Source organism: Trichoderma atroviride, chromosome 2 (genome assembly GCF_020647795.1).
Source record: "Trichoderma atroviride chromosome 2, complete sequence".
Classification (NCBI taxonomy): Eukaryota; Fungi; Ascomycota; class Sordariomycetes; order Hypocreales; family Hypocreaceae; genus Trichoderma; species Trichoderma atroviride.
In genome coordinates, this window is record NC_089401.1 from 5,239,313 (window position 1) to 5,265,372 (window position 26,060).

At 52.5% G+C, this 26,060-nt stretch overlaps 12 protein-coding genes across 12 annotated transcripts; 6 read left to right on the forward strand and 6 right to left on the reverse strand.

Annotated features, from left to right (window-relative positions):
• Positions 1-3,272: 3,272 nt before the first annotated feature.
• Positions 3,273-4,084, reverse strand: TrAtP1_004557 (uncharacterized protein; the record flags this gene model as incomplete). Its single annotated transcript, XM_066112351.1, has 2 exons — positions 3,273-3,947; positions 4,025-4,084. 2 exons carry the CDS (start codon positions 4,082-4,084, stop codon positions 3,273-3,275), a joined length of 735 nt encoding a protein of 244 aa, XP_065968435.1.
• Positions 4,085-4,645: 561 nt separating this feature from the next.
• TrAtP1_004558 (uncharacterized protein) lies at positions 4,646-4,933 on the forward strand (the record flags this gene model as incomplete). Its single annotated transcript, XM_066112352.1, has 1 exon — positions 4,646-4,933. One exon carries the CDS (start codon positions 4,646-4,648, stop codon positions 4,931-4,933), a length of 288 nt encoding a protein of 95 aa, XP_065968436.1.
• Positions 4,934-6,497: 1,564 nt separating this feature from the next.
• TrAtP1_004559 (uncharacterized protein) lies at positions 6,498-10,071 on the forward strand. The gene is made up of 3 exons (XM_014083329.2): positions 6,498-9,040; positions 9,101-9,184; positions 9,248-10,071. The coding sequence occupies exons 1-3, from the start codon at positions 7,395-7,397 to the stop codon at positions 9,456-9,458; spliced, it is 1,941 nt and encodes a 646-aa protein (XP_013938804.2). The 5' UTR covers positions 6,498-7,394; the 3' UTR covers positions 9,459-10,071.
• Positions 10,072-10,196: 125 nt separating this feature from the next.
• TrAtP1_004560 (uncharacterized protein) lies at positions 10,197-11,208 on the reverse strand (the record flags this gene model as incomplete). The annotated part of the gene is made up of 2 exons (XM_014084048.2): positions 10,197-10,796; positions 10,852-11,208. 2 exons carry the CDS (start codon positions 11,206-11,208, stop codon positions 10,197-10,199), a joined length of 957 nt encoding a protein of 318 aa, XP_013939523.2.
• A 572-nt stretch (positions 11,209-11,780) lies between these two features.
• TrAtP1_004561 (uncharacterized protein) lies at positions 11,781-12,029 on the reverse strand (the record flags this gene model as incomplete). Its single annotated transcript, XM_066112353.1, has 1 exon — positions 11,781-12,029. One exon carries the CDS (start codon positions 12,027-12,029, stop codon positions 11,781-11,783), a length of 249 nt encoding a protein of 82 aa, XP_065968437.1.
• Positions 12,030-12,161: 132 nt separating this feature from the next.
• On the reverse strand, positions 12,162-12,569 carry TrAtP1_004562 (uncharacterized protein; the record flags this gene model as incomplete). The annotated part of the gene is made up of 1 exon (XM_066112354.1): positions 12,162-12,569. The coding sequence occupies one exon, from the start codon at positions 12,567-12,569 to the stop codon at positions 12,162-12,164; it is 408 nt and encodes a 135-aa protein (XP_065968438.1).
• Positions 12,570-13,732: 1,163 nt separating this feature from the next.
• On the forward strand, positions 13,733-14,963 carry TrAtP1_004563 (uncharacterized protein). Its single transcript, XM_014084050.2, has 2 exons — positions 13,733-14,035; positions 14,093-14,963. The coding sequence occupies exons 1-2, from the start codon at positions 13,894-13,896 to the stop codon at positions 14,821-14,823; spliced, it is 873 nt and encodes a 290-aa protein (XP_013939525.1). The 5' UTR covers positions 13,733-13,893; the 3' UTR covers positions 14,824-14,963.
• Positions 14,964-15,059: 96 nt separating this feature from the next.
• Positions 15,060-16,102, reverse strand: TrAtP1_004564 (uncharacterized protein). Its single transcript, XM_014083325.2, has 3 exons — positions 15,823-16,102; positions 15,546-15,762; positions 15,060-15,478 (listed from the first exon to the last, which is right to left on the reverse strand). The coding sequence occupies exons 1-3, from the start codon at positions 16,056-16,058 to the stop codon at positions 15,182-15,184; spliced, it is 750 nt and encodes a 249-aa protein (XP_013938800.1). The 5' UTR covers positions 16,059-16,102; the 3' UTR covers positions 15,060-15,181.
• Positions 16,103-16,508: 406 nt separating this feature from the next.
• On the forward strand, positions 16,509-20,123 carry TrAtP1_004565 (uncharacterized protein). The gene is made up of 3 exons (XM_066112355.1): positions 16,509-16,559; positions 16,616-16,835; positions 16,905-20,123. Exons 2-3 carry the CDS (start codon positions 16,785-16,787, stop codon positions 19,602-19,604), a joined length of 2,751 nt encoding a protein of 916 aa, XP_065968439.1. The 5' UTR covers positions 16,509-16,559; positions 16,616-16,784; the 3' UTR covers positions 19,605-20,123.
• A 289-nt stretch (positions 20,124-20,412) lies between these two features.
• TrAtP1_004566 (uncharacterized protein) lies at positions 20,413-21,738 on the forward strand. The gene is made up of 2 exons (XM_014084052.2): positions 20,413-20,595; positions 20,654-21,738. The coding sequence occupies exons 1-2, from the start codon at positions 20,481-20,483 to the stop codon at positions 21,664-21,666; spliced, it is 1,128 nt and encodes a 375-aa protein (XP_013939527.2). The 5' UTR covers positions 20,413-20,480; the 3' UTR covers positions 21,667-21,738.
• TrAtP1_004567 (uncharacterized protein) lies at positions 21,716-23,122 on the reverse strand. Its single transcript, XM_014084053.2, has 2 exons — positions 22,973-23,122; positions 21,716-22,890 (listed from the first exon to the last, which is right to left on the reverse strand). The coding sequence occupies exons 1-2, from the start codon at positions 23,082-23,084 to the stop codon at positions 21,830-21,832; spliced, it is 1,173 nt and encodes a 390-aa protein (XP_013939528.2). The 5' UTR covers positions 23,085-23,122; the 3' UTR covers positions 21,716-21,829.
• Positions 23,123-23,245: 123 nt separating this feature from the next.
• Positions 23,246-24,350, forward strand: TrAtP1_004568 (mitochondrial 54S ribosomal protein bL19m). The gene is made up of 2 exons (XM_014084054.2): positions 23,246-23,487; positions 23,563-24,350. The coding sequence occupies exons 1-2, from the start codon at positions 23,334-23,336 to the stop codon at positions 24,069-24,071; spliced, it is 663 nt and encodes a 220-aa protein (XP_013939529.2). The 5' UTR covers positions 23,246-23,333; the 3' UTR covers positions 24,072-24,350.
• Positions 24,351-26,060: the final 1,710 nt, after the last annotated feature.

Sequence of the window (26,060 nt, forward strand, 5' to 3'; positions counted from 1 at the left end):
TGGACATGGGATGTGATATTATCCCGTAGCTGCATATCGTACGAAGGATGCCTAGGAGTCTCGACTGCTACGTAAATTTTGTGGCGATACGGAGACGACTTCGGAAGGAAAGGGGGAGAGAAGAGGGAATACTACCCAGTAGGAGCCATTCGGATACTGGCTGCCAGAGCTTTTTGGCCAAAGACCCCAGCCGCAGACAATATTCACACGAGGGTTCGGCATTGCACATCTCTATCGCCGATGATTGTAGGCCTATATCAAATCTTACCAGCCACCTAATATGACAGATTCCAATTGTCGATGACTGGAAATCCGGGGCCGAAGGGAATCGCTTGTCCTCAGGAGCATGGGTAGGCTTTTGACCCCTCAGCGTGATGTACAAGAAGATGCAATGGGTAGGCATTGATCAAGCTTTGAGAGAGGAAAAGCACATCAGCTTCAGGCGTCTCAACACGCCTTCCACGAGTCAAGACTCGATCCAACCTGCATGCTTAGGCCAGCCTCTGGAGCGCATTTTCCTGCCTTCTGATTCCTATTCTTCCACAGTTCACTTTGCTTAATAGCTGAGGCTCTCTATTTAGCCACATAGCCAGATAAAATGGTCTTAGTGGTAATGGTTGTTTCAAAACACTGACATACTGTACAGTTTCCAAAATTGGAACTGCTTTGGATAGTTTGGAGCTGAATTCAAAGTGGCCCCGATCCCTAATTGTCGATGCTTCTCTCTTCTAGTCTTCTAGAAGAGGGTGAAACGAAGCCTCGATGTCTCAAGTGTACAGAGGTTTCGGCTTCTGCGAGTAATTCGCGCGGGCCAAGTGCCCGTATCGTGTTAGAAAGAGCCAAGTCTCGAACACTTACTCCGCATATCGTCACTCAAACTTGAGCTGATGGTAATAGCCTGGTACTAGTAGCGGTCTTCGCGGCTGATCTATCATTCTGCTATACCTCATTCGAATCAAACGGTGCTCGAGTCAGCTACGCACAGAATGCAAGACGAGAGCAAATGACCCCCATAGGCGATCACCCGGCAATAGCGAGAGCGGGCAACTCCGTACATCAGGTAGGTGGATAGTTGTTCGCAGCTCTTGCAGATACGCTATCATCGATATAGCTGCTGCGTGGAGAGCTGGATCTCGATTTTGGAGCAGTTTCGTCTTTTTCTAGAAGCTATGGTGCTGTTTCAGGTCGTCAGCCTCACCTGGCAGAGCAAGATGCGAGCTCTACTTTGAGCTCTTGGAAGCTCGATGCATCGTGAGATTGTAGATTAGTTCGATCTCGTGAGAGACTGCTGGAGACGACTGCTTGCTAAAGGAAATGAGCGAGGTCCTAGTATGCGCTTACATCAGTAAATAGGCCAAGCTAAGTACGGCCCAAAGTCAACAAAGGTATTAGCACGCCAGGGCTGAAGAATGAATGACTAGCCGACAGCAGCCCCGCGCTGCTTTGGCTCCGTTTCAGTACCTGAAGCCGTGTGGCGTTGATCAAAAGGGCCTTTTTTGACGCCACGCAATATCAAATTGGCCCAGCTTAGGACAGAGCTGCATGGCCAAGCGTATAGCTTCACTCTTTCGGTTTGGCGGGCCAATCAATGCCTCCGTGTTACTATCTTTATCCATCCTGCTCTTGAAACGGCGTCTTGAGAAGGAGGAGACGTACCTGAGCGGAGCGGTGATGTAAGATGGGGTATAGAGCAGAGCGGGAAAAGAATATGCACAGTGATGTGCAAGGATGATGCGTTGTAGGCCAATCAAACACGACCTTTGTTCGCGGCATACTTGGGCGTTGAAGAGAAAGAAATTTCGTCTCTCTGGTTGGCCGGTACAGTGTTAAGCTTGATCTAATTTTGGCTCGGGCCAACGATATCTGAGCGTCCAGCGGCAAACCGTAGCGCGCCGGTCGAGTAAGAGACCAGATTACTACCAATGAAAAGCCTGGACAACAACGGTGGCTGACAAAAGGCCAATTTGCAGGCCATCGACTTGTATATTGTTAGATGTGAATATGCTGGCATGCCGTCACTGGAAAAGTAGGCTAGTATATACTTTGCACCCAGCCCCAGCCAGTGTCATGAAAGAGATATATCATGAGGTGCGAGTCGAAGCGCTGGAGATCTTTGTGACTAGAGGTGTTGGCGTTGATTTGTGAAGAGTCTTCTGCATGATGACAATGGTGCCTGCATATCACCACATGAGTAAGACCCGCATGGCCCCTTACATGCCTCTTCTCACAAATCGCTTTTGTCGTCACATAGTGGCCCGGAGTTGTTAGGAGGGTCGCGGCGCGTACCGGGCTATCAGCTCACACGGGCGGGACGATCAAGCACGCAAGCATTTATCGTCATGTTTCAGATGGCCACTACCCTGGCCAGGGCAACCAGCCATCAACGTCGCAAAGGCCCACGGCCGCAGGATGCCGACTGTTGACTGCTGGCAGAACCATACTGGTGGTCTGTTCAAGGCCATTGTCATGATGTGTGGCGTTTAACTGCAATACCTAGCTCGATGCCACGAATTTTTATGGAGCAGGCTGGGCTTCTCTGTTAGGTCCTCTTTGATGTGCGCCGTGCGCCAGCCTCGTCGATCAACTGAGAAAAGCCGTTTAGTAGCATGATTTGTACATGATTGCATCTTTGGCGATCTGATGTGCTGGATCATCGCCATGGCTTGCTTGCATGAGATGACCCTGGCGAGGAGCAACGGCGGAGGTTCTAGCGCCAGCAGCTGGCCTGCACATCGAATGCATCGTTTGGGGGGAAGCTTTGGTTAGCTTCAACTTGGCTTGGGCGATGCCGTGCTCGTCTTACGTCTAGTAAGGCTTCTAGCAGTCGAATTGCAGCGTGGTTGAATAGGCACGCAGGCGTAGTCGCAAGCCACAAGCTATATCTCGCGGTTACCCTTGGGCCACGGCTGGGTTCTACAACGCTTCCCGCGTTGTCGTCGTCGGACAAGGTGGTCGAGAATAGACCGGACCGTCTGCTCGCTATCCAATGCCCCTGGGCGTAGAGCCACGACCCGCCTAGATGCGGTCACCTGCATGCATCGCCAACTCTACCTCATGGTATCAGGCTTAGCGAAGTCGCATCCCATGCTGTGCAAGTTGAGTCCTGTACAAGTATGTAGCAACCGACTCGTTCCCCTGTTCGTGCATCACGCATGATAGCATGAGGAGGGGAAGATGGACGGACACAGCCATGATTCGGCCGGAATATGCAAAGTAAGACCAGGGCTGGGGCGTACAGAATCTGACGCAGCCAATGATGGCCGCGCGTGCCTCTAGCAACGCCTTCTCTCCACAGGGGGCCACTCTGAAGCGTTGCTCCAGGCGCGTTTCATCTTGAGAGGTCTCTCGTGCAGCAGCCCGGGCCGCGCGGTGGTCCAAGCAATCCTTGATCCCAAGGCCTCGCATCGATTGGCCTGCGGCGCGATTGCAGGGAAGGGCTCGTCCAGCCAGGTTCTGCGCAGAGAGGATGTCGGCGGCGGAAAAAGGTTTGGCAGGCGACGCTCGCCAAGCATGCTGTACGAGATGCCCGAAGCGAGTACAGAAGAGAGATGAGCGCTGCCCAGCATGGCAAGGATGAGAGTGCCGTTTGATTGCTGAAGAGGGAGCTGGAGGGAGCTGGAAGAGGCTGTGAGAGTCGTCGAAGCGGCTTTGGGAGTTGCGGAATGGGCACAGGCTGTAGCGGAAGGTGCAGCTCGGGCGTGGCTTCCCGACCCTGCAGAGGCACCTGCTCCTGCATTTTTGGGCTCGTGGTGCTGCGACTCCTCCCGGACTTGATTTACAGAGTTTCTTTTCCACTGGACTAAACCCAGTCCACAGTCGCTTTCGCTGCCTCCTCTTCTCTCCTCTCCTGCCGGAAATGCAGCGGCCACGATCTCCTCATGTTTCGAATGCGACCAGGGGCGTGGCCGTGACAAATCGACAGGCGAGCAAGAGTCCTCGCGGCAATCCTACTGGTACGCCTGCCAAGGAAAAAGTTCATCAGATCGTCACGATAGAGCAGCATAGAAGAGCACAAAGCACTGACATCGCGAGTCCTGACTGGAGCACGCTGTGGGGAAGCCAGATCCATCACAGCAGGGAGCATTGCAATCGAGCGTTACAGGTGGCAGTTCGGACACTATCTAGTATCTACCCATCTTTGCTCAGCATGTCTCCGATGATTCTATGCAGGAGAGCTGTCCTGACACTGCTGGATGCTACTAAAAGACGACTGGGATACGAGTTCTAGCTGGGATTGAAGCCTCTGAGGCCACCATCAAGACGATGGCACTAGTACTTTGGTGTCTTGGCCTCGATCAGGCATCGCCATCACATCAGAGGCAAGAAAGAGTGTACCCGTTCGAGATGCCGTTTACAAGTAGGATGCCACCTTGTTTCAAATACTGCGTAGAGAGTTTAAATCTCCATGAATGCAAAGAGTCAGCGCCACTTGCAAGCACATGATGACGGCTGGGGACCTCCGACTCTACCAATGGTTCTCGCTTGTTTCTTTCCGGTAGTTATAACAAGCCAACAGAGAGATCTTATAGGCCATCTTTGGCGTCTTGGATTGATGAATCGAAAACAATGTTTATCGGATTCTTTCGTTGGGGTTCCTGGCTCGCATGCCGGCAGTGACGAGCCACGGAAAGGCGAGACACCGGCAATGGGGAGCACGGAGACACCCTTCTGGCCTGTTCCTGCGTCAAAGGCAAGCACCAACGAGTCCAATCAGATATCCTTGCTCACATGGGCTGCCAGATGTGGCCGTCTCATGAGCCGCCGCCAAGTTCTAGTACCTGCATACCGCACAGCAACAGTACCTGCGAGCGTCGCTCTCGAGGAATTCCTCGATGGAGCGGGTATGGACGCCAGCGGGGCCAGCAACGAGGCACCAGAGCATGCGCTGCTGTCCATTCCTAGTCTGTTCATCTGCTCCGAGGCTTTCATGTAATGAATAAGGGACCTAATGAGCTCCAGATTGCAACTTCATGCGGTCGAACATCCGGTCAGGGGTATGGACGGCTAGTGCCTATCGATACTTGCAGCAACGTACTCGTATCAAATTAAGAGAGCCACTCAATCAAACGGAACGCTAACGCGGCCTTCTTTTGCTTCCCATAAACTTTGGTTACGATTCTGGCAATGGTTGACGGAGCCGGCTCAGCGGCATGAATGGCATCGAACCGCAGCTACGCGACATACCTCGACAGGCTGTGTGTCCTGGCCAAGCCAGCCGGTGGCAATATAACTGCTGCCAATCACCTGCTGGGTAGGAATCATGAGTGCGAGTCTGGCTTTGGGGGCAGGGGAGCAGCAAGCCTGGAAGAAAAGGGGAGCGGTTCCTCAGCGCGAAAGTAACACTGAAGGATTGGAATTGCATTATACAAGCAGCAAGGCCGCGGACTCTTGTCGCCAGCAGATTGCTCGGGACCTGGAGGTTGGCTGGACTCCTTTGCCGACACACGCCCGTCCTATTTTTGTCTCGCTACCGGCACGCCCACTCTCTGACACGGTCGTGCAAAGCGCTGGTCATATTGGCAGTGGGGAGAACAGATGAAGGGCCCGGTTTTCGCTCGCTGGGCCCCCTTGGCTGCAATTCCACCGGCTGTCCAAGTGCTGTACTTGTACATACAGTGCTGTACAGTAGGAGCCGGCGAGAGTGAGCGTCTGCCACCCGGAATGCATGCATGCATACATGCATGTACACATCATGCTTTGGCCGTGGTTGGGCTCTTGCAGCAAAGCGCCCAGGCACCAAACAATTGCATTGGACGGGCCGCTGGTTGGCTGAGAAGCGCCGTTGAGAGCGCCAGGGCGGCGCCAATGCGCTGTGGCCATGGAACGCTTCCCACGTGAAGGGCGCTGGTTCGTCCAGCCCAGCAGAGCCTAGCGCTGTATCCCACTCTCTCGTCTCACTGCACTGTATTCCGGCTCCCAATTCTCTTCAGCAATCTGCGCTCTCCTCTCTGCTGCTCTTGAACCCACTCCATTGTGATTAGGAGCACCGCCCAGGTACCACCGTCCAGCCCAGGCCAGTCCAGTCCAGCCCAGGGCCTGGCCCCAGTGGCTCATGCGCTATCGCCAGCGATTGCTCGTTTCCCAGGCCCACACCCTCTCTCAGTCGCGCGCTCGCCCGTGCCGCCCGCCATGCCCCCATCAGGCTTAGCAGCTGCCCGCCCACGCCTCTGGCTGGTGCTGGGCTCTTTGTGCGCACCGACCCCTGCGCACCCTCTTTTTCTTTTTTTTCTCTTTTTTTTCTGTTTTTATATTATTTCCTTCCGCGTGTATTATTAGTGGCTCCCCTCCTCTCTCCCCTTCCGCTAAAGGGAGAGCCACTCCACCGCAAAGTACTGGCCAGGTACACGCGCCGTCGCGCCTGCGCCACGCAGTACAACAAGGCTACCCCGTGCCTGAGTAGCTCGTAATAACAGCCTCCCAGCCCCAGCCCATCCCAGCCCAGCACCACTCACCACCACGACCACCACGACCACCACGACCGCCACGACCACCGCTGCCACTACTCGTGCGCACCCGTCCTGGAAGGCCTACAGCGCCAGAAAATAGCCCGTGGCCCGGCGCTTCTACAGGCTCTCGCAGCAGCCACTCCACCCCATTAAACGTGCCATCCCCCCCGTTCTCCATCCTCGCGGCCTTCCTCTGAAATCTTTTCCCTGTGTTTCTTATTTCAACGTTTTTCCTGCCCTTTCGCTTCTCCTCCGCCTCCACCCCTTCCTCTGCATTTTCCCGTTTTATTCGGAGCCGCACAGAGTCCTCTGGTGCCCTCTCTTTTCTTCTATTTCTCTTCATTTCTTAACGTCGGGCCAGGCTGTCCCTCATCGCGCGCAAAGTCGCCGCCGTCACTCGTCTCATCTCTCGCCCAAACAGCGCTCCAAGACAAGACACGCCTCTGTCGCGGGGTTTTGCCGATTCTCCTGGTTTCTTCGTTTCTAATCGCATTTAATTCGCCTGCGACCGTCTCTGCAGCCTCCCTGCCACGGAATCTCCAGCATCAACAGCATCATCGCCTTGACGGTTCGCTTTTTGGACGCGCCCATACATTCGCTTGACGCTGCTGTTTGGTCCCTCCTTTTTGCTGTGCAACCTCTTTCAGTCGTTTCGAGCTGGTCTCTCACAACATCAACATCGCGTCGAACCGCCACGTTTTCGCGACACTCGGGCAGCGCCTTTCATTTGATATTTCCTTTACTCTCTCTGTGTGTGTGTGTATCTACACTCTTGCGCGCGGAATCGCCAATTACGGCGCGCAACATAAAAAGCCGCAGGGACTTGATATCCGCCATCGCCAATTGCATTGGCCAAGCTGATCTAGGTTCCCACACGGCCACCTCCTGACGCCCTCCAACCGTTGACCAATTGTCTGCATCACATTCGCATCGCCACAACCGCACATCATGTATTCACAACACCCGGCCATGGCGCCTCAAAAGCCCGAGACGTTTATGCTGAGCACCGAAGCTCAGCAGGCTCTCCCTCATGACGCACAGGTCGCCCTCCAGCAGGTAGACAACCTAAAGTACTTCCTCATCTCCGCTCCAGTCGACTGGCAGCCTGATCAGTATATCCGACGGTTTCTCCTGCCCACGGGCGAGTATGTCTCTTGTGTGCTGTGGAACAACCTCTTCCACATCTCCGGCACGGATATTGTGCGATGCCTCTCATTCAGATTCCAAGCCTTTGGCCGCCCCGTCAAAAACTCCAAAAAGTTCGAGGAGGGAATCTTCTCCGATCTCCGAAATCTCAAGTCAGGAACTGATGCCTCCCTGGAGGAACCAAAGAGCGCTTTCCTCGACTTTCTCTACAAAAACAACTGCATCCGTACCCAGAAGAAGCAAAAGGTCTTTTACTGGTACAGCGTGCCCCACGACCGTCTCTTTTTGGATGCGCTGGAGCGAGACTTGAAGCGGGAGAAGATGGGCCAGGAGGCCACCACGGTCGCCGTCAGCGAGCCTGCTCTGTCCTTCCAGTACGACTCTTCACAGTCGCTCTACGAGCAGCTCACCAAAAGCCAGCAGGCCAACTCCTCTTCCTTCAACGCCCAGCAATCCTCATTCAACCCGAGCCAGTCGACCTCTCCCGTCATGAGGGCCATGGACTCCATGCCCCCTCCGAGCATGATTCCTCACACCATGGCCCCTTTGGCCGAAAGCATGGAGACAATGGTCCCCTACGACACCATGGGCATGGCTCCGGCCGTTCCCCAGCAGCTGGCGGCTGTCAAGAGGGAGGCTGACTTCACTCGCGTCCACTACAACCAGAATGGCATTCCCATTACTCACAGCCACCACCGCCACTCTTCCATGCCCGCCTACGGACTGGAGTACTCACCGGCTCCCTCCTTTGTGTCCTCGGGCTATGAGGATTACAGCAACCGGGGCTTGTCGTTTGAGCCCATTACTCCTCCCCAGCAGGCTCTTGGCATGACTGCCGAGCCCGCCTACATTGCCAACGAGGAGACTGGCCTCTACTCCGTCATCCCCGACCACATGTCTGGCATGTCGGGTCTTGGTGGAATGGTTCAGATGCCGTCTCACCTTACTGGTCCGCAGTTTCCTCGCTCCTACGGCGCAAACAACATTTACTCCGTGATTGAGGGATCTCCCACCTACAAGCAGCGAAGACGCCGCACCTCCATTCCCACCTCCATGTCTGGCATCGCACCCACATCGACCCCGTCGGCTCCTCACAGACCGTCAGATCTGCGTCGGTCTGTCTCTGTCTCCATGGGTCCCGTCGCTGAGGGTGAAGAATCCACCGGCAACTCGCCTTCCAACATGTCATATGCCAACTCCCAGCACAGGGATCTCATGGACATGTCAAGACATGGCAGCCCCGCCGTTCATCCCATGGCCCTGCAGCACGACTTTTCTCACATCAGTGATGACATGTCTGCTGATGGCCGTTCTATGATGGCTGGCGGCATTGTTCGACGTGCCCGGTCGGCTACTGTGATGGAGCTCGGTCCTTATCCTCACAAGTCTCACTCTTGCCCAATCCCCACCTGTGGCCGACTGTTCAAGCGTCTCGAGCACCTCAAACGGTAAACATTCTCTCAATTATTGCAAGAAGAAACATCAAGAAACTAATATTACGTTTATAGCCATGTTCGAACACACACACAAGAGAAGCCATACATCTGCCCTCACTGCAGCAAAGCTTTCTCCCGATCAGATAACCTTGCACAGTATGTTTCTCCTTAAATATAATCTCACATGTATAATGCTAAATGCTGACTTCAAATTTTCAGGCACAAGCGCACCCACAGCCGTGAAGATGGTGGCGAGGGTTCATTGCATCTTTCTGCCGAGGAAGAGGAAGAATTCTCTGGCGAAGAGCAACTTGGATCTGTCGAGGAGGCATCGCCTACATCGGAATCTGCCTTTGTTCCCGGCTCCATCAACGCCGCCGTTTCCAGCGGCACGATCTCCCCCTCAAACCACCATGACATCCAGTCATAGCTTCAACAGTCTCCAGACTCTCAGCATGCCGATGACCATCAGCCACCCTACCCCCATCAACGCTGGTGGTGCCATGTAGAGTGCTGTTTTTCCTTATCTGTTCTATTTTCATATGACGTTCTATTTTCATTCTATTTTCTTTCTCATTTATTTGCGTCACGATATATTTCATGTTCTATGGATCTCGGTTTAGGGGGATTTCATGTTTTTTTTTTCTCTTTCCTTCTTGATATCACTTTCTTCCATCTCTCTCATTCACTCTTACCTTTTTTTTTTATGCGTCTTATGCTCGGAATATCCTGTTTTTTTACGGCTGCAATCGCAAGTTTGCTCTTTTAAACACAACAAGCTCAGGCTCTCGGATCATCAGCAGGATTATTATTAACAGCCTGCTGATTTCCTTTTGGGCTTTTGGGCGATAGAAAGAGGAGTGAAAGGGAGGTTTTGCGCGCGATAGAGAGTGAAAATGACGCTGTCTGTATATATCTATACATATACTATTTTATTATTCAATGTCAGCTTATGGGAGAGTCTCCTTGTGGGGAGGCTCCCTTGTTAGTGCTTTTTGAGGTGCGGGAATTGATATAGACACGAAAACAAAAATTGCCATCTGTTTTATGAAAAATAATAAGGCTCCCATGCGTGACTTGTGCTAATAATCGTATTGTATCTATCAAACTTGCAAATTCCCTCACCATTTCAGTGACCCATGGTATCTTGAATCAGCCACCAATCTTCTTACCTCTTCCCTCCCCTTCTCCCGGAATCTTTGCCCCCTCTCCTGCCAAACGTATCTCTCGTCCCCTCAATCTTCTTGACGTCTCTCTCGCTTATCCTCAGCTCTGCACCCTTGAGCCTACCCACGGCCGGTCCAAATCCACCGCCACCACCACCGCCCCTCCTATCCCTCTTCGTCTGCTTCTTCCCCGTTTCTCTCTCCAGAATGACGCCGCTCTCCTTGGCCTCGCGCCTGCGCTTGGCCTCCCTCTCCACCGCAGCGGCAGTGATGCCCTTTCGCATGTGCATGGGCATCTTCTCCTGCTTGTGGATGGACGTTTTGGACCCGAGGGCCTGGATGCGGAGGTCGAGGGCCTTTTGGCGGACGCGGCCCGAGGAAAAGGTCTTTGGCTCAGAGCCGGGAGTGGAAGTTGTTGAGAGGGCGGCGGAGAGGGAGAGCGGGCGGTTGGTTTGGAGGAGGTGCGATTCGGAGATGAGGCGGCGGAGTTCGAGGTCTTGGGCGAGGAGGGAGGGGGCGTCTTCGGGGAGCGAGGTTGATTTTGAGGAGGGCTGGGTGGGTGTGGGTTTGGAGGAGGAGGATTGATCTGGTGGGCGGGAGGACTGTGGTTTTGGTTAGCATTGCGGGTTGATGATTTTTTTTGATAATGGTACTGACCATGAAGGCTTTGAGTTCGCGTTTGGACATTGTGTCTGCTTTGGAGGTTTGCGGGGCGGAGTGGTCTACAACTTCGATGATGGGAGCATCGTCTTCTTCCTCTTCATCATCATCGTCTATGTCATCCTCGTCGTCTGATAATTCGTCGCCTGACACGCCATCCCACTCATTGTCTTCGCTGCCATCGCTGTCATCGCTGCCATCCTCGTCCTCGATCCTCCGCACCTTTTGCGAGTTGCGCTTCTCTTGCTCTTCTATTGGGAGGAACTGCGCCTCAAAGTGTCGCCGAAAGATTTCCTGTGCGTCTTCTGAAGATACTGTCGGCTCGGGGGCCTTGCGCTTTCCGAGGACCGCCATTTCGAAGCTGATGAAGAGCTGATGTCGAGCTCCTGTCTTCTGGGTCGTGCTGCTGTTGCTGCTGCGATGGGGTGGCAGATTGGAAACTTTTTTGCTTTATCGTTATCAGTGTCTGGGCTGCGACAAGCATTAGCGCTTAGTGGTTCTGGCGTCAAACTGTTGGAGCTTTGGGCCCCACTAATATCACTTGGACGTCTACTTGCACTACGAAAATAGGACTTGGATCATTCGTCGACGTACAACTCTTGGATTGAATAGAACTACACGGAGGTATATAGTCAAATGTTTCCCCGCTCGCCCATTGTTCTATTTTTTTTGCGGTTTATTCTCAGTCTTGTGCTGTAAGTCGGCAAAGAAAGTCTATTTTTGCTGTCTTGCTTGGTTATTTCATCCAGACATCATGTCTTGGAATGCCATGACAATTATACACCAAATTCCAAATATCAAACCAAGCTCTAAATACCAAACGTGACGCCAAAACAAAGGTCAAGTTTCCTGCGCCCTAATTAGGCTCCCTCCCGGTATCGAATCTCCTGCGTCAACGCCAATCTCGCCCTCTTCACCCAGGTCTCTTAGAAAAGCAATGCCTCCAATCCACGCTGACCGTCCCCCAAAGCCTCATCCCCCTTGTCTTGCCCAAATCGCTCGACCATGTATGCCTCGAGGCTACGGCCGCCAATCATCGCCGCCACCATATCCATGACAATGTCGGGATGGGTTGAGCTGGACATGACGCACCACTCCGGGTAGGGGTCCATGGTGGCCCCTTGTTCCAGAAGCATTTCCGTCAAGAGCATGGAGACGCCCCCCCCGGAGCGCATCTGGCGTGGGCTAGAGCCGTCCAACCAAAGTTGTCCTTGGCATTGATCTCGATGTCGTCCCTGTAGATTAGGAACTCGGCAATATGTTCCAAATCCGCTTCCATGAAGAGGCTGAGTGGTGTCATGCCGTCTTTATCCCTCGAATTGGGGTCGACGCCTGGCCGCTAGAGTAGCATCCCGGCCATCTCCAGGAATGCTGCCCAAGCAAAGGCCGTCATACCGCAGCAATCTTTCTGATCGGCTTGAAGGAGTAGGCTGACGACTTCCGTTTGCCCTGCCATCGCCGCTAGACCGACGCATGTCCTTTGTGCTTCGCAGGTGAGGTCTACACCTGGGCACTTGGCAATCCATTCGACGATGGCGATGTGCCCTTTCTCCGCCGCCAAATGAATGCGGGTGGCCCCCCTCGTCGTTTACCGACCGAGTGAGAAGCATCTGCTTTAGGCCAGGGATGCCATCTTGACTGCCAAAACTTCTCTGCAGGATGTCGTCCGGGAACAGAGACTTCAGCAAGGTTTCCTCGCCGTTCAGTGCAAGCATATGCACCAGGCTATTGCCGTTGTTTGTCTTTCTCGGCCAGGAGGTGTCGGCTATAACAAAAATTGGCCGGCTAAAACTGGACAGGCTCTTAAAAGTGCGTATTGCCCATTGCAATCCAGGTGTTGGGCTACCTGGAGGAGAGTATCGGTGGAAAGATTGGCAGGCATCTTGTATTTGGAAGTGGTAAGTTATCGTAGCGCTGTTGGAGATGTCTTGGATCGTGATTGTCTGCACAAGAGATGGAATCAAGAATGTCACGAGAATGTATGCGAATAGAAAGAGGAGAGGAAGAAATGAACTGTGACGGGGCGAGAGTGTTGCATTATATACCTGACTGAGCAGGACAGAGGTTGTTTTGCCTTTTTACGAGGTGGGTTATTGGGAACCGCCGTTCAAGAGTTCAAAGTGTTAAAGAGCCGCTGAGTCAAGCCACAACAGGTTTAATACGGGTTTCGAATCCCAAAAAATGGACAAAGCGTACGCCATCATGAGAAAAAAGTACTCTTGCTAGCTACTATAACGTTATAGCCCATATAATGAAAGTTCCGTTCTCGAATCCCACCACAAAGCCTAGTATGGGGCCATAGTGGATGTCCGGCTTCTATAAATCCGAACGATGGGTGTTACTTTTGTAGAATTACCATAACGAATAAACCTTGCAGTTGGCTTTACCCATAGAAGTCCCATAATAGGATAACGAAACCGGACATCTATCCTATACCGTCAAGCCATATTATATGAAGAGGCTTCAACTTGTGCAATGCTTCTAGTTTGCCCGCTCTGGGAATCTCATGAAACTTGATCTGCACCAAAGCATATCTATAAGCCCAGTGAGATCAGACTTATTAGGCGGCTGAAGGAAAAGATGGACCGTAAAATCGACCACGGCCTTGATTTCATCTTTGCAGTGGTCATTTACAAAAAAATTTTGGGTTCATTGTGACAGCCATTTGGCGTCAGTTGACTTTTATATGTTATGGTTTGTAGCTTTGCACAGACAGCGAACCTTGGACAGACAATATGCATCCAATTAAACTCAGCCATGAGTCGAGCACCACGGCGGCGGCAAATCGTATCTCCGCCTGTACAGTAAGCAAGCACCAGCGCCCCTCCCCATTTCGTCACTGCGAGAGGGACAGGCCGAAGTAGCAGCTGGGAGCTGTTTATCCTCGGCTTAGAGCCGACGCTTTCCAGTATTTCTACCCATCTAGAGCCGGCATTTACTTGCCAGCACTTTTACTTTTTACTTTGAAGCCGCACCTTTGTGACTTTCTCATTCTCCTAATTTTAGTCATTGAGTCTGCCTGAAAGCTTTACCAACGCCATGAACACCTTTCGTTTTGTGAGACCGGCAATCGCCAAGGTGCCCTTTCAGCGGTCCACTCTGCCTCGAATTGCGCGGGCTTACAGCTCCAAGACTTATGAGTATATCCAGACTTCTACTCCGGCGCCGGGCGTTGGACAAGGTGAATACTGCCAGACAATATATAAAATTGCAAGGGTTGATTATTGACTTTATTAAGTGACTTTGAACCGTCCAAAGGCACTCAATGCGCTGTGCACGCCTCTCATCAACGAGCTCAACGACGCTCTGGTGGATTTCAATGCCTCTGACGAGACTTCCGTCATCATCCTCACCGGCTCACAAAAGGCTTTCGCCGCCGGGGCGGATATCAAGGAGATGGCCCCTCTGACCTTCTCAGAGGCTTACACCAAGGCCTTCATTGAGTCGTGGTCGCTTCTGACAACCCAGGTCAAGAAGCCCATCATTGCCGCCGTCTCTGGCCATGCGCTCGGTGGTGGCTGCGAGCTCGCCATGATGTGCGATCTCATCTACTGCACAGAGGGCGCCAACTTTGGCCAGCCCGAAGTCAAGCTGGGAACAATCCCCGGCGGCGGCGGCAGCCAGCGCCTGACCCGCGCCATTGGCAAGTCCAAGGCCATGGAGCTCATCCTCACGGGCAAGTCGTTTAGCGGCGTCGAGGCCGAGAAATGGGGCCTCGCGGCGAGAACTTTCCCCACGTACGAGGCGTTGATGGAGGAGACGCTCAAGCTGGCCGAGAGCATTGCCGGATACTCCAAGGTGGCTGTCCAGGCTTGCAAAGAGGTGGTCAACAAGAGCCAGGACCTTGCTCTGCGGGACGGAGTTGAGTTTGAGAGGCGCGTCTTCCATGCTTTGTTTGGAAGCCAGGATCAGAAGATTGGCATGAAGGCTTTTGCGGAGAAGAAGAAGGCTGAGTGGACTCACTCGTAGATGGGTGGAAGTTGGATGTAAAATATAGCAAAAAAGTATCATCACAGCCGATGAAAATGGGGGTGTATACTAAAAAGGATACATATAGATATATGCCAACCAGAAACAATCTGAAATGAAATAATAGAGCAATTAATTACAACAAGGAGAGTTTGAGGCGTGAATCATAAACCTTCCGGGCTTCATTTCTCAGATCGCCTCTCAAATTATACGGAAACTAGTAGTACTATGGCTCTCTAGGTACCCTGATCCTGAGGTTGCGTCGAGATATTGAAGAAAATGTAGAACTGAATATTATTATTTTGATAGAGTTGGGAGTGTTAGCCTATGGCTGAAAAAGTCTCATTTATTCCAATGTTCAATTCTCAAGCGCTTCCTCCCGTTCTATCAGCTCTTCTTGTCCAATCCTAGCAATGTCGGCATTTTCCAGCGTTTCCTTCTCGATACCCTTTGTCGCCTGGTTAAGAAGCGTCGCCACAATTTGATTCAAGTAAACGATTGGAAGGCTAATGAAAGAAGTGGCAATGTTTTGAATAGCATTGATGAGCATGTATCCTCGCTGAGAGTCTCGAATGAGGCCCGGCTTGAGGATGCAGGCCTCGACAGCGCCGTTGGAGTTTTTGGCAAATTCGAGAACGCGGCTCTCGACTTCTCCCTGTGGTATAGTTTTCAGCAACAAGACTTCCTAGATAGTGATCGGGAAGAGAATGCTGGATACTTACCCTCATCAAGCAATAACTGCCCATCACCCAAGGCTTTTTAGTCTGGTCCCGCTCAGTGTTGGCACCACTGACATAGAAAAACCGCAAAGGTTTCGCCTCATTGCCTCGCGGGAGCTTGGAAATCGTTTCGAGGCCAGCAAGGGTATACTCTAAGCAAATCTTTCGGACTTCATCCCCAGACATGGTTGCGGATTTATTCGGAGTGACAGCCATGAGCCTATGATGATGAAATGTCAGTGATTCAAGTTGGTTCACATCATCTCAAGTTGAGGCTCACCAGATGCAGGCATCGGCATTGGACAGCTTCTGCTTGACATCGTCTGAATAGTTCAAAAAGTCATCGCACACAACGGATGTGAACTTTGCCGCATCGGCAGGGTCATCCAGATTCTCCGGGACGGGAGTCTCGCGGCGACCAAGGCCCACGACGGACGTTATGGCGGGAGAGCTGACTGCCTGGCGGACAAGTGCTTTGCCAACGTAGCCGCTGGATCCAACGATGATCAACTTCATGCTGAGAAATGTTTTCTTTGCGAGATGAATGGGATTTGTGTTTGTTCCAAGTTGGAGGATTAAGTTGCGTCACTGGCATGAATTATGTCATCCATATTTCCGAGATATACCAGTTGGAAGGATGCTACGCTGGGATAGGCTATTCATTCATGGTGGCTTATTTGGGGATTTTGGCTCAAGTGAAACGACAACTGAACACAAGTCAATGAATAACACTGAGAGCATCAGATAACAATACTAGATGCCATCTATTGGATACACGCAAGTGAGAATATAGCAGTGAATGTGACTGCCCGAAATGGCAATCAGCTCTCCAGAAAGAGTGGCTTCGGCTAATCCACACCTAGCTCTAACTTTAACTTATAACCTGCGGTCGAGCGTCTCTAGTTAAACTCCAGTGGAAATAGCTGAAGGATTTATAGAGCCATATGTTTCACAATAGCTTGTTATGGCGAGTAGATGCATGCAGTGTGTAATCACGGCTCATTCGCCTGATTCCAGGTCTATAGAAGCCCCGCTCACATACACCAAATTGGTACTAAAGTACGTACCCACAGGCTGTGCTCTTTAAATGGCTGGTGGCCACCGCTACAAACCTGCCTCCTCCAACCATCAAGTCGGGGCTGTGATAAACGGATTTTAATTCCTCTCACTCATATCTCTGTCCACATGCGCCGCCCACATCGTCCTCGCTTCTCCCACTCCGCAAAACGAAATAAAATATGAATGGAGTCTCGCAAACCTAGCTTCGACCTGGGCAAGGAGTTGACATGCTCGGTATGGTTGCGATACCCCGCGTGGGTGCCCAAGCCTCCATCGCCGCCCAACTGACACGTCATCATATAGATATGCGCTGATATCCTCTACCAACCCCTCACTCTGCTCGACTGTCTTCATACATACTGCGGCTCGTGTCTGAAAGAATGGTTTCGCTTCCAGGCTGAACGGGTTGGACGGGCTCCTACCCCGCCACCGCCAGACGCCATCATCTTCACCTGTCCATCATGTCGGAGTTCAGTGAGGGACACGCGGCATAATGCCACCGTGGCGACTCTCCTGGAGATGTACACGGCGGCCAACCCCGCCAAAGCTCGGTCAGACGCCGACAAGAAAGAGATGGAGGAAAAATACAAGCCTGGCGACCAGGTCATGCCCAAGGTCAAGACTCGTGAACGGACCGCCGAAGAGAAGCGGGCCGAGGAAGAAGACCAGAGGCTGATAGATGAGGTGAGAGAGCTGAGTCTGCAAGAAGCCATTGCCGCTGCCATGCCAGAAGAATCACAGGCGAGGACGGCGGCGAGGAGACAGGCAGACGGGCGGTCTCGATCGAGCTCAGATTACAGATCAGAGGGTCGATCGCCGCGGCCAGCAAATGGCAGGGGAGAGAATGGCCGGAGCAACTCTGACTACTTGACGGCAGACGGAGACTCACAAGCTCGAAGAAGGCGTAGTGAGTCTCGGCAACGCCAAGTTGAGCACCAGTCGTCACTGAGATCGTTGATCGGGTCTGAGATGAGCGAGCGGGATATCCAGAAGGAGATTGAAGAATTTGCACGACAGATCCAAGAAGAGGGTCTGTTGGATGGCCTTGATCTCGATAACATTGACTTGAGCCGGGATGATGAACTCAGTCAACGCATCACCGAGGCGTATAGGAGGCGCCAAAGGGGCCGCTCGAGACAAGAAGAGAGGAGGGCCGGCTCGCGCTCACGACATTCTGCATCTGCATCGATGGATTCCAGACTGCGGCCCGACAGCGCCAGGCATCCAAACCAGCATCGCTCACACTCACGATCAATAAGTGAAGTGGGAGATCGGAGTAGGCCTCCGATATCATCTTCCGCAAGCCTTGGCGTCCGAGAGCCTGAGAGGAGGACCAGGAGGCGAACCAACAGCGGTGGGCAGGTGAACGCTTTGGGAGCCATGTCTCTCTCTACCATGGACGCAAGGCCTGCCGCTCATTCTCAGAACGACTTAACCCTCAGAAATCCAAGCAACTATGATCCCACGGCATCAGTGCCGGCTCTGAGAATTGGCCGAAGTTCCAGTTCAACCGGAATACCTGTTTCTACTCAAACTGCCGATGCACCAGCAAACGGTAGTGCGAACAATGCCTCGTTTGCCAGTCGAGCGCAAACCCTTCCATCGGCCCCTTCTCAAACAAGTCTAATCACTCCCGACTTGATAGAGCTGGGAGCTGCGCGAAATTCCAAATCGAACCGCCCAGCTGATGTGGCTAGTCTTCCCAGTTCTTTGGTGTCCAGCCCTGTTCAAAGCCCAACGGCGACCTCGGGGCATCAACGCACTCGGCAGCTTTTTGAGGAGCCTTCAATCAGCTGCTCGCGATGCAAAAAGTCTGATATCCAGTATGACGTGCATTACAACTGCAAAACGTGCGAGGATGGCTACTGGAACATTTGTGTTGACTGCTACCGGTCAGGCAAAGGCTGCCTACACTGGTTTGGGTTTGGTCACGGGGCCTGGAAGAAGTGGGAGAAGCGCAAACAGGCTGATGAATTGATTCCCATGCCTCACATATTGAACGCTGGCCGCTATCTGCGCCCTACATCGACGACTATGAGCTCAGATGGCAAGAAAACGTTGACGAGTGACGATCCCAAGTTGAGACTGGAGACGGGCACGTTTTGCTCACGATGTTTTGCTTGGGCCAACGAGTGTTTTTGGCGCTGCGACGTTTGCAATGAGGGCGACTGGGGATTCTGCAATAGTTGTGTGAACCAGGGCAGATCATGTAACCATAAGCTTCTGCCGATGGCCCATGAAGGGACGCTCAAGCCTACATATCAACCTCGCAATCTCAAGCCGTTAAGCCGACCCTCCACGGCAACAATCATTGCAGCATCACCCATATCCGGCATTGGGCTGTTCAGGCCACTCGAGTTCAATTGCAAGTGTGAAATTTGCAAAGATACCATTCCACCATCGCAGTCGAGATATCATTGTTTCGGCTGCACAAGTACGGCTGTTGAAGATGCTACTCCTGGAGACTTTAATATCTGCTTCTCCTGCTACGGCGACCTGGAATCAAAGGGAGATGTAAGTGAAGAGAATGGCTCGTCGGGCTGGAGAAGATGCCCCAGTGGTCACAGAATGATTGTTCTCAAATTCCTAGAAGGCAAGGTTGGCCAATGGCGATATGTGGAGAGAGATGTCGTTGGTGGGAGAGCCCTTCGCATGGAGCCTCTCGAGAATATTGCGCATCCTGATTTCCAGAAATGGTCGTGGTATGATGGAAGTGAAAAACTGGAGCGCCTCGCCACTACAAAGGTATCGGCAACAGCCCCGGAGAGCTTTGGCGAAATAACTTATACGCGGACCTTCCCGCCTGATGGTGGTTGCGGGCTGATGGCCCATGCAATGTGGGCATGGTATCCAAAATCCGGCAAAGAGGACGACCTACTCTTTCCTCGAGGGGCTAGCATTGATGAAGTAAGGGATATCAACGGGGACTGGTTCTTTGGGGCTTATATGGGTGCCAAGGGCATGTTCCCAGCACCATACGTCCATCTACCACAGCAGCCATGAAGAGACGTGGAGTGTAACACTTTGGCCATGATGGGATGGAAAGGGGTTCGTCGGGTCAAACGCCTGCTCAAGTGCAAGCTGATGTGGTTATGTAAGGGATTCCTGATTGGCTAGGCACTGATACTGGGTGGTTTGCTTCACATCTTGTGAGGCTGAGCCATACATACCTGTGCTGCTGATTCACTTGGACTTTGACTTGGTTCGCGGTCTTGGGGCAAAGCCGTCTGTCGAGACTGCGACACAAGTTCAAGTCCAGGCGAAAGCTGCAGCATTAGCTGGGTATGGCTCATCTGCATTTGATGTGAAGCTAATCACTCGGTATCAGTGCCTAGCCCATCAGGGATTTGGTGTGCATTTCCAAGCTTAGGGTGACGATATTCCACATAGTATATAGATAATAAATAATTATAATGTATTCTTACAGATACTTGTTCACTGCTGCTTTCACACACAGATATAGAATACCTAATACCTATACTCGGCTATGTCATGAAGAACTGGCTACCTCTGCCCAGCCTTACTCTTACCTCGGTTATCAAAACCAATGCTCTCCGGAGACATGACTGGATCAACCAACCAACTCTTGTTAGCAGCATCCAACCATCTTTCCATTTGAAATAATCTCATATGCGGCAAAAAAAGCGGCATCTTCCAGACAAACAGACGCTCCCTAATTGAAGCGCAAAATGACGTGATCGGGTCCTCGGGCGTCGGCCCCACCACCGGGCCCTCGGCGCCAGAGCTGGGGAAAGCGGCCATTGATTGATGCTCTCAGCTGGAACTTACAAATCCACGAGCGCTGCACGGATCTCTCTCTCTTGCAATTGAGGCTATTGGGACCTCCAAAGACGAGTGAGGCACTGGATAGTTGCAGCCATGTTTCGACAAACTGCGCGGCGCTTAGCCGTTGCGGCGGCCAAAGCTGCCGAGCCCAGCGCTTATACTCTGGCCGTGTCCAAGGCGCAGGGCGTGGCACGAGGCCTGACTGGAGGTATGAAGCCATGACCATGACAATGGATGAGGTCTCACTGACATTTACTTGTGCACAGCCATTGGCAACACGCCCCTCATCCGCCTCAACCGCCTCTCTGAGGAAACCGGCTGCGAGATCCTGGGCAAGGCCGAGTTCATGAACCCGGGCGGCTCCGTCAAGGACCGCGCGGCGCTCTACGTCGTCAAAGATGCCGAGGAGCGCGGCCTGCTCAAGCCCGGCGGCACCGTCGTCGAGGGCACGGCCGGCAACACGGGCATCGGCCTGGCGCACGTCTGCCGGTCGCGCGGCTACAAGCTGGTGATTTACATGCCCAACACGCAGTCGCAGGGCAAGATTGACCTGCTGCGGCTGCTGGGCGCCGAGGTGTATCCCGTGCCGGCGGTGGCGTTTGACAACCCGGACAACTACAATCACCAGGCGAGGCGCCATGCCGAGGCGCTGGACAATGCCGTGTGGACGAACCAGTTTGACAACACGGCCAATCGGCGGGCGCACATCGAGACGACGGGCCCGGAGATTTGGACGCAGACGGGCGGTAAAGTGGATGCGTTTACGTGCGCGACGGGCACGGCGGGCACGTTGGCGGGCACGACGCGATATCTCAAGGATGTCTCGGGTGGGCGCGTCAAGAGCTTCCTCGCCGATCCGCCGGGCAGCGTGCTGCACTCGTACATTTCGTCGGGCGGCAAGCTGGTCGAGCGGACGGGCTCCAGCATCACCGAGGGCATTGGCCAGGGCCGCGTGACGGACAACCTGGCGCCGGACATTGACCTGCTGGACGGGTCGCTGCACATCTCGGACGAGAAGAGCATCGAGATGGTGTACCGGTGCCTGGACGAGGAAGGGCTGTACCTGGGCGCGAGCTCGTCGCTGAATGTCGTGGCGGCCAAGGAGGTGGCGGAGAAGCTGGGACGGGGTCATGTCGTGGTGACGATGCTATGCGATGGGGCGTATAGATATGCCGATCGGTTGTTTTCGCGGAAGTGGTTGGAGGAGAAGAAGCTTTTGGGGGGCTGTGCCGAAGCATTTAGAAAAGTACATTGTGCTGCCTTGAAGCGCTGCTTTTGATATGTTATATTATACACGTATATATATATATATATATATAGGATGATACATATAGACTTTCATCTTTTTTTCATCTAAACCTCCCTTTTGTAGTCCGTCTGCTCATAAATAAATGTCTTTTCCCGTCTTTTCCGTTTCACCTTTCTGCTTTTATACAAGAGTTTTACCACTTTGGTGCCTGTCCGACGATTGTAGAGTATTCCTGATCCCAGCCCTCTGTTGAGCTCTTGCTAGTCTTGACAAAATTCCGCAAGTGATCAGCCAGAGTAACCTCCACTTGCGCGAGAGCCTGGGCTTCTTCGCCGAGAACCTCGCGCGCCAGCGAAATGCCCTTGATGTTCTCTGCCAGGACCTTGACGTATGCACTTCCGTTGAGGGCGGTGGGGATCTTGACTCCCTTAGGGTTGGAGTTTCTCTCCAGGGTGGGGTTGAGCTTTGCAAAGTCGGCCACCTCGTCCAGGTTCGCACTTGTTGAGTCTTTCCATAGTGAGCTGAGCAGCTCGACTTCATCCTTGAGCAGGACGAGGTCTTGCTCGACGGGCTCGCCGGCTTGCTGCTTGACTTTGGCGGCGGAGGCCTTTGCGAAGAGGGTCATTCCGCGGACGACGCGGGAGAAGTGTAGTCTCTCGCGGGTGGGCTGGCCCTCAATCGCATGTTCCCTGCGCTGGAGAAGATCGAGAACCTGGTCGGCCCATGTCTGGGCCTGCTTCGTCTCGGTGACGTCCCAGTTGCTGCTGGTAACCTTCTCGTTGATGTAAGACAGAACTCGGACGACTGTTTCCCGGTTTGTAAACATGAGCCCCGTCTTGTCCGACTGCTTCGCGCACTCAATCACGGCGTGAATGTTGCCGCTGTCTCCGGCCATGCGCACAATCTTTCCCCAGTGGTTGGCCTTTAGCCGTATGCCGGCCTTTTTATACCCCGCCAACAGAGTGCCCAGGTTGGCCCAGTCATCCTGGCTCTGCATGCTCTTGAGGGCCTTTGTGAGGATGGTTTTGGAGTTTTCGATGCCGGTGAATCGGTCAATGGTGGAGAATTTGTGTTCGAGGCCCTCGACTTCGATGATGATGGGGTTCTGCTCGAGGTACGACTTCATCTTGGGGTCGAAGACGAGCTGGCGCTGCTTTTCGGGGAGGTAGGCGGGGAGGATGATGGTTTCTTGGATGGTGTTGAGGACTTTGTTCATTTCGTCGTTTTCGGTCTCGGCGAAGACGGCTCTTACACCTGTTTTACAGCTCATCTGTTAGAAGTTTCGTCTGATTGGAATTTTATATACACACAATGCTGAAGGATTGCTATTGCGTACCATGCGCTGGCGAAGTGCTGAATTGCCTCGGCGCAAGGCCCGATGGCCGTGCCGTTCGTCCATTGAGGCGACCAACCGACCGAACGGCCGTCCTTAGTGACCGATTTGACATTTTATTTGCTGTAAAGTATGACCAGTAGAGATCTATCTGAAATGGGAAGAAAAAAGGTTACATGCAAGGCCATTCTTAGGCGCAAGTTGAGCTGGGTGGGTCGGAGAAAAAGAGGAGCCGGGCCAATCACGGCGGCGGAATGCATGGGCTTTTCCAAACCCATTGGAAGCTTTTGCGACTTTCTCGCCCAAAACGTTTGGTTGGAGATCTTTAAACCCCAGCTTTTCAACGGCGCCAATTCCGATCACGATGAATGCTGCTGTTGCGAGGCAGCCGATGGGCTGTCTGAAGGCGGCTCTGAGGAGGACGAGATACCAGAGAACGTGGCAGCGATGCCTGGCGACAGAGGCTGCGAGCCCCTCCACGGCCTCCATCGCGAAGAATGCCTTTAGTCAAAGACAACGTACGAACTTTTTTTTTGCTCTACTCTATGTAAAGTCGGGAGGATAACAGCCTTGCTAACAATTGGGTTATCCAGACATGGACAAGCAAAAAGCCGCAAAGTTCCAAATCTGGCCCCAAGTCCCTTCACCGCGAGCCACCCATCCCGACCCGATGCCCACCCTGAAGCAGCAAGAAATCGCCCGCCTCGACCCGACCGGCGCCCGAACGAGGCTCTTCTCCAGAGACCACGCCGACAGCGCCAAAGTGGGCGACGTGCTCATGGTGACCACCAAGGCCGGGGAGCCCTTTTCGGGCGCATTCATCCAGATGCGGCGCCGCGGCGTCGATACGGCCATTCTGCTGCGAGGACAGCTGATGAAGACTGGCGTGGAGACGTGGTTCAAGATTTACAGCCCGACGGTGACGGGCATCGACATTATCTGGCGCAAGCCGAAGAGGGCGAGGAGAGCGCGGTTGACGTTTATGCGCAAGCCCAGGCACGACATGGGCAGTGTGGATAACTTGGTATCGGCTTGGAAGAAGGAGAGGTATGCGCTGCGGTCCAAGGCGAAGCAGGGTGGTGGAAAGCAGATTCGAAGGTAGCAGGGGGATGATGAAGGAAGGAAGTTGGTTATGATCACGCTGTATGATAAGTGTCTAAATGTAAAAATTTCAGTTATTGCACGAAAAGCTGTTGGAGAGGGACCTCCAAGATTTGAAGATTTACAGGTCTGTAGAGGGATTGATAGATATTATAGGTGCTTTCTTATGAGAAAAGACAAAAATGTTTCAATGGCTTTGGTCCATATTAGTATTACATAGTACAATCCAAGTCGACTAGGAATACAAAAAGTATTATCCGAGTTACTACAAAGCAGCTACAATCTAAGACACTTGGTTGTCTGACATAATTCATCCCGAGAATATTATTCCTTTTTAGAAATATTACTTGGCATCTTTTCAAGTCGTTTAAAGGTTTGTTGACCGATTTCATACAGCGATTTTATATAGCAAGAGACGATGGTTCATTCCATGGACTACCCGGCAGTTGGAAGAGCAACGGTTGATTGCCCGAGCAATCAGACGTGTGGATGTGAGGAACAAGGCATTCACACGTCAGCCGATGTCAGCATAAATGCATAATGCAGATGTTGCTGAAATATACCTAGTTGGTGTTATTTTACCTGAGTAAATTTGCAGAGTGTGGCAAATGCTATAACCCTAGGATAAGCTGTCATATCTGAAAAGTTGAATATCTTCACATGCAGATTACATATATAATCAACGAACAGTAAACAATTATCAGTATTCATCAAGTATTTCAATGGCAGTGGAACGAGACAAAAAGGCGTTTCAAACGTGGGAGGCAGCATGATGCGAAGCGTACAATGTCGATATGCAGATACAGTCTTTGATACACCGTTGTACGAGTTGTACATAGCAATCGGCATCATATTGGCTCCGTCGGATTTAACGTGACCTGATTATGGACAGACTTGGACAGAAACGTGCTCAGGACTGCAGACTGTGAAAGACGACCTGTCATGTCTTTGATGTCTGCACCCTGCGTGGTTTAGGGGCGCGTTTTTGAATAAACTTTCCAAGTCGCGTTATTGCCACACCACCAAGCATGGACTCATATTTCCCAGGCTGGTTTGCGTTTGAATGTGATGACAAGAAGGCGGTCACTTGTTATACCGGTAATATGACAGCCAGGGATTATGCAGAATCAAAGCTACCCAGCCACGACATTCACTGCCACCAGATATTGACCCACGAACGTATGTAAGGCGGCCGCATCAAGTTGAGAATCTCGAACGGACATGCTTGTTCAGAATATGCCAACTCAGCTGGAGCAAACCTGTTTCTGCACCATCAAACGACTGCCGCGCAATCACCGGATGAGAAATTGTGGAGGAAATGGACGAAAACGACGATTCTTGCAGCCAAGCGAAGAACAAGGCGAGCGCCACGACGGCCTGGCATTCGCTGGCCTTGCTTGGTAGAGTTTCATCACCGTTTTTGCGACGTGTGGGTTGATGCATCTCCATGCAGCAGCCGCTGGCGTTCGCTTGGAAATTGAGGAGGTTGGATCGCTGGATCGTCGACGAGGCGGACGAACCTTGTCTCGATACTTTTTGGTGCAGGATCGTCTTGGTTCGAGTTTAGCTCTTGGATGCCGCCATGCGCTGACTTCTTGGCCGGACCCTGGCGGATGGACGTTTCTCATGTGGCAGCGTGGAGCCGTGCATGAGGACCCAATCGCTTAAGACGGCGAGGATGCTTGGACGGTGCCACGTCGAACGTTACGGAGCATCTGTCAAGCTCGCCCGCAGCATGGTCCAGAGAGGGTTTCTGATACATCGAGTTGAGGGTCGTAGGTACCTGGCTGGAGGAAGGTATAACTACAGTCGAATTCCAGACGAGAATGAAGGAACCAAAGACAAAACAAAGACAACAAATCACAGTAATATTAATTTAATTCATAATAATCTGCTGAATCCTCCTCGTCTTTGGGCGTTGTCAAAGCAATTCTCCCTCTTCTTGTCCCAAGCCGTTTAAAACGAGGGAAGCCGAGCTGTCTTATCGATA